Source organism: Notolepis coatsorum, assembly GCF_963971535.1.
Source record: "Notolepis coatsorum genome assembly, chromosome: 18".
Taxonomy (NCBI): domain Eukaryota; kingdom Metazoa; phylum Chordata; class Actinopteri; order Aulopiformes; family Paralepididae; genus Notolepis; species Notolepis coatsorum.
In genome coordinates, this window is record NC_140182.1 from 972,798 (window position 1) to 979,199 (window position 6,402).

Genomic DNA, 6,402 nt, shown 5'->3' on the forward strand with positions numbered 1-6,402 from the left:
ACCACAGTCTGACACTGTTGACCACTAGGAGCTGCCCAGTACAACCACAGTCTGACCACTAGGAGCTGCCCAGTACAACCACAGTCTGACACTGTTGACCACTAGGAGCTGCCCAGTACAACCACAGTCTGACCACTAGGAGCTGCCCAGTACAACCACAGTATGACACTGTTGACCACTAGGAACTGCCCAGTACAACCACAGTCTGACACTGTTGACCACTAGGAGCTGCCCAGTACAACCACAGTCTGACACTGTTGACCACTAGGAGCTGCCCAGTACAACCACAGTCTGACACTGTTGACCACTAGGAGCTGCCCAGTACAACCACAGTCTGACACTGTTGACCACTAGGAGCTGCCCAGTACAACCACAGTCTGACACTGTTGACCACTAGGAGCTGCCCAGTACGACCACAGGCTGACACTGTTGACCACTAGGAGCTGCCCAGTACAACCACAGTCTGACACTGTTGACCACTAGGAGCTGCCCAGTACAACCACAGGCTGACCACTAGGAGCTGCCCAGTACATTACAGTCTGACACTGTTGACCACTAGGAGCTCTGCTCTCCTCCTCCTCCTCCTCCTCCTCCTCCTCCTCCTCCTCCTCCTCCTCCTCCTCCTCCTCCTCCTCATCCTCCTCCTCTTCTTCCTCCTGCTCCTCCCTATCCTCCTCCTCCTCCTCCTCCTCCTCCCTCTCCTCCTCCTCTTCTTCCTCCTGCTCCTCCTCCTCCTCATCCTCATCCCCCTCTCTCCTCTTCCTCCTCCTCCTCCCTCTCCACCTCCTCCTCCTCCTCCTCCTCCTCCTCCTCTTCTTCCTCCTCCTCCTCCTCCTCATCCCCCTCTCTCCTCTTCCTCCTCCTCCTCCCTCTCCTCCTCCTCCTCCTCCCCCTCCTCCTCCTCCTCATCATCCTCTCCCTCCTCCTCCTCCCTCTCCACCTCCACCTCCTCCTCCTCCTCCTCCTCCTCCTCCTCCTCCTCCTCTTCTTCCTCCTCCTCCTCCTCCTCATCCCCCTCTCTCCTCTTCCTCCTCCTCCTCCCTCTCCTCCTCCTCCTCCTCCTCCTCCTCCTCCTCCTCCTCCTCCTCCTCCTCCTCCTCCTCCTCCCCCTCCTCCTCCTCCTCATCATCCTCTCCCTCCTCCTCCTCCTCCTCCTCCTCCTCCTCCTCCTCCTCCTCCTCCTCCTCCTCTTCCCCTCAGTTGAATGTTAAAACATATAGGCAGAACTCACACCATCTCACGTGTGGCTCATGCTGTATCAGATGTGCCAATAATAACAATAATAATAACCGTCCGTCTCTCTGTATCGGGCGGGGAATGTCGGGCGGGAGAGCGGCTGGGACGCGTGTGTACAGACGGCAAATATACCCCCCCCCCCTCTCGCCCGGGACGCCGAGTGTGTGTGTGTGTGTGTGTGTGTGTGTGTGTGTGTGTGTGTGTGTGTGTGTGTGTGTGTGTGTGTGTGTGTGTGTGTACACTGCACACAATGGCTCCCCCGTGTGCTTGCTGGCCGTGTGTGTAGAGATGTACTGTATCGTGTTACACGTTTATTCTCTCAGCCCGCTCTCGGTCTCAGCTAAAGCACACGAGGCTCTTCAGCGACTCAGCTGCTGGGAGCCACGCGAGCGGCCTGTCCCCCTGTAGCCCCGCTCATCCGCCACTAGAGGGAGCAGTGCCCCATTCTTTACCATGCCTGTAATGGCTTCTTCTTGTTGGTCAACCAGGTAGTGTCTTTAACACGCACATTCCAAAAAAAAATCCAAAATGAGATACAAGGTATTATGAATTCAATTATAGGTTAATTTTTTAGCATCTGAAGCATCTAAAGAAAACATCAAAAGATAGATTCCAATACTCAAAAATAACTGAATTCTCACACTGATGTGGTTTAAAGAAACATGTATAACCTGCCACCTTCACCAAACATCCCTAGGCCTTCTCTTCCTGCTCATTATCCCACCTGAGATTCCAAAAGTCCCCGCCCCCCACTCTCAACGTGCACTACCAGCCTTTGGACGCTAGGTGGGGTAGATGACTACAGAGGTGCAGAAACTAAATGTAAATAAACGATAGATACACTAAGAACACAATAGAATGGCTCCAACAATGCCGTGTTGGGTCATTTGATTTGAAGTAGATGAACATTGCATTTTGTTTTGGTCTATTATTGAGATAGACTATCACAGAGGAAGGTGGATGTTTTTGTATACAGTCTTGTATCAATGTTGTTTGTTTATTGGAAAGAGTACTAACTGTGAGCAATATATCACCTTTTATTATTGCAACAATTGGGTTGGCATTTAAATCAATAGCACTTTACAACGTATGCCTCACATTCACCCACTCACTCACACATTCACACGTGTCTGTTATGATGGAGGTAGGTAGAATACAGTTTTGCAGAGAGGGAAAGGTATGGAGGAGGCAGAGACGAGGTTTGAAGTTTGGAGAGAGAGTTTACTGTAGAATCCAGTGCAATACAAAGAACAACAGAAACCACCTACTCAACAAATCAACAAACACTAACACTTACTATAGGAACAAAACAACAAACACTAACACTTACTATAGGATGACAGCACAATACGGCGTGGACAGGAAACGGGGAAGGAGACAGGAGGAATGTCGCCACAAGGAAGGGGGGACAGACAGACACCTAAATACCCAGACTAATTAACAAACAGAAACACCTGGCCAACACAGAACACAACAACCTAGACACCAGTCAATGACAAACACAAAAGCAACTCATGACAACCCAACAGTACACCACATCACACAAGGGAAGGGAAAGTCAACAACAGTACACACCATGACACCACATTAATCATACTATTAATTATTGTTAACACAGTAGTCAGGATGTCCAGTGTACTGGAGCGCACCGTCTGCGGATGGCCACCAGAGGGTAGGAGACCAATGTTAGGCAGAGAGCCAATGTTGGATGGAGGGCATTGCCCACTGTTAGGTGGAGGGTACTGCCCAATGTTACGACTGGGCCTAGGATCATGACACGTGTCTCTCTCTCTCTCTCTCTCTCTCTCTCTCTCTCTCTCTCTCTCTCTCTCTCTCTCTCTCTCTCTCTCTCTCTCTATTCAATTCAATTCAATTCAATTCAATTCAATTCAATTCAATTCAATTCAATTCAATTCAATTCAAAAAGCTTTATTGGCATGAAATTTCACAAATGTTGCCAAAGCACAATTATGACATAAACAGCAAACAACATTATACAATACAACAACAATATCATCCCGGATCAATTACAAAATCCTGATGCTCACCCATAACTGCATAAACGGACATGCACCCCTCTACCTTCAGGACATGTTCTATTTTTATCTTATTTTTATTCTGTATATATATATTTTTTTTTACTAATAATTATTTTATTTTTTAATTATGTTTTATTATATTATTATTATTATTATTATTATTATTATTATTATTATTATTATTATTATTATTATTATTATTATTATTATTATTATTATTATTATTATTATTATTATAAGGATAGAGAGAGGGATATAGAGAGATGGAGAAATAGAGGGATGTAAAGAGAGATGGATTGAGGGATAGAGAGATAGAGGGATGAGAGAGATGCATGGAGGGATGTAGAGACAAACAGATGGATATATAATAGGGATGAAGAGAGAGGGATGGAAGGATGGAGAGAGGGATGGACCGAAGGAGATATGGAGAGATATAGGGATGAAGAGAGAGAGGGATACAGATATGGAAGGATGGAGAGAGGGATATATAGATGGAGAGACAGAGGGATGGAAAGAGAGATGGATGGAGAGATATAGGGATGGAGAGAGAGTGGACATAGATATGGAAGGATGGAGAGAGGGATATAGAGATGGAGAGACAGAGGGATGGAAAGAGAGAGGGATGGAGATAGATGGATGGAATGAGAGAGTGGTTAAAGGACTGCTCCGCCCAGCTGTGGCTGCAGAGAGATGGAGAGATAGATGGATGGCTGGAGGGATAGAGAGATGGATGGAGAGAGAGGGGTGGCTGGAGGGATAGAGAAATGGATGGAGAGATAGAGGGATGGCTGGAGGGATAGAGAGACGGAGAGACGGAGGGATGGAGTGAGAGAGTGGTTAAAGGACTGCTCCGCCCCGGCTGTGGCTGCAGATGTAAACACGGCGTGTTGCTTGGAAGAGGAGCAGAGAGACGAGGAGGCAGGTTCCTGTACCGTGGAATTGCAATCTGTATTTTCCCCGTGGCCTTGCCTGACAAATGGAGTTGTCCGTGGCTGTGGCTGTGGATGGAGGTACAGTTGCCCCACAGCGCCTCCTGCCTGCCGGGAGGCCTCCGTCCGGAAATGGAACGCCGAGTTGGCAGAGGTGGAGTTGCCAAATTGACCACACGCTGAGATCTGAACGAAGAAAAGCATCGCCGGCGTCGCCACTCGCCTGGCTCCGGTTTGAGAAAGAATTGACACAAATTTAATCATTTGTGAAATATATATATTAGTGCTGTCAATAGATTAAAAAAAAATTGAACTAATTCATCTCACAATTTTCTGTAATTAATCTAGATTAAAAATAGCATTTTTCTACTTAAGACCGAAGCTTGTAACAAATAAAGAAAGTATATTTAGATTCAAAGACTATTTTAATAGCTTTCTTTGAATAGTTTCTCTCCTGTGAAATACAAATGTTCAACAAAACCATCAACATTGACACAGCTAGATCTCTTTCTTATATCCACGGAGCTAAGATTGAAGATTTTTCACTCCATAGATTAATTTATTTTAATGCTTTAAATCATTTAAATTAATCTCCAAAGTTAAAACATTAATTTTGACAGCCCTAATATATATATCTCCTCCTCCTCCTCCTCCTCCTCCTCCTCCTCCTCCTCCTCCTCCTCCTCCTACTCCTGCTCCTCCTCCTCCTCCTCCTCCTCCTCCTCCTCCTCCTCCTCCTCCTCCTCCTGCTCCTCCTCCTCCTCCTGCTCCTGCTCTTCCTCCTCCTTCTCCTCCTCCTCCTCCTCCTCCTGCTCCTGCTCTTCCTCCTCCTCCTCCTCCTACCCTCCTCCTCCTCCTGCTCCTCCTCCTCCTCATCCTCCTCCTCCTCCTCCTCCTCCTCCTCCTCCTCCCCTCCTCCTGCTCCACCTACTCCTCATCCTCCTCCTCCTCCTCCTCCTCCTCCTCCTCCTCCTCCTCCTCCTCCACGAGGAGCAGCGTACTGGCTCATGTTAGGCAGGCCATGCATTATGCAGCAGCTTAGGCCCCAGCGCAGGATCTTCATGTCCTCGGCTACAGTCCACTTGTCGCTGCTCTGGTCGTAGCGCTCCACGTTGGAGATGGTTCTGGAGCCATTGTGGCCTCCGACCACGAAGAGCAGGTCGTCCAGCACCGCGATGCCAAAGCTGCTGCGGGGGGTGAGCATGTCGGGCAGGGCGCTCCAGGAGTCAGTCAAGGGGCTGTAGGCCTCCGCGCTACGCAGGGCGTGTCCACGGTACCGCCCTCCCACCTGAGGACAGGACACATGAGAGGAATGTTTTAGTGTGTGGCTCAGGCAGGCAGACACTGTATTAATCCATTTAGGGAAATGAGGGCATCACAGAAGCATTGAAAGTCAAATGATATATCTATAAAAATATCTAGTATAAAGCATTTGTCTCCGTGTGCACCGACCGCATAGACCTGTCCTCCATATGCAGCGACTCCCACTTCCTCACGCCTGGTGCTCATGGGGGCGATCAGAGTCCACTGGTCGGTGTCTGGGCTGTAGCACTCAGCTGTGAGCAGACACAGTCCACCACAGATGTAAACCTGTAATAAGAAAGAATATTTTAATTTAGTTTATATATTCCATTTGATTTCATTCTACTTTAATTGTCTGTTAATGTTGATGCACCAAAGGACCCAGACACATCTTTTGTATGTGCAAGCTTACTTGGCAATAAAGACATTTATGATTTCTGATCTAACGTTCCTTGTGTTCATCTAGCACCCTGTGTCCCTCAGTTCCACCCACCTTGCCCTGGAGGGCTGCTGCCCCGGCGCGGCTCCTGTGCTCCAGCATGGGTGAGATCACTGTCCACTGGTTGGTTTCAGGCTCGTAGCGCTCGGCGGTGTTCAGGTCCACGTGTCTGTTGTCCCACCCTCCCATGGCGTAGATACAGCCGTCCAACACCACCACGCTGAGCACACTGCGGCGTGAGTGCATGGGAGCCGCCTGCAGCCAGCTGCGAGTGACAGGGTTGAACCTGCGCACACTGCTGAGAGGCTGTACGGCGTCCTGGCCACCGACGCAGTAGACCAGACCGTGGAGATAAGCGGTGCCGTGGCACATCCGGGGACTCTCCCCCTCAACGCTCACGTCCATCCATCCACCGGCTCGGATATCGTAAGCCTCCATGGTCAGGATGCTGCCACGC

The 6,402-nt window shown here is 49.0% G+C and overlaps 1 protein-coding gene across 1 annotated transcript in view; it reads right to left on the reverse strand.

The window, feature by feature from the left end:
* LOC311244780 (hyaluronidase-4-like) overlaps positions 1-6,191 on the reverse strand; it is a gene marked incomplete at its 5' end in the record, with an annotated part of 74,828 nt that extends 68,637 nt beyond the window's left edge. The window contains 2 exons of the mRNA XM_084334467.1: positions 5,462-5,492; positions 6,127-6,191. Coding sequence (XP_084190593.1) covers positions 5,462-5,492; positions 6,127-6,191 — 96 coding nt within the window. The remainder of the gene's footprint in view (positions 1-5,461; positions 5,493-6,126) is intronic.
* Positions 6,192-6,402: the final 211 nt, after the last annotated feature.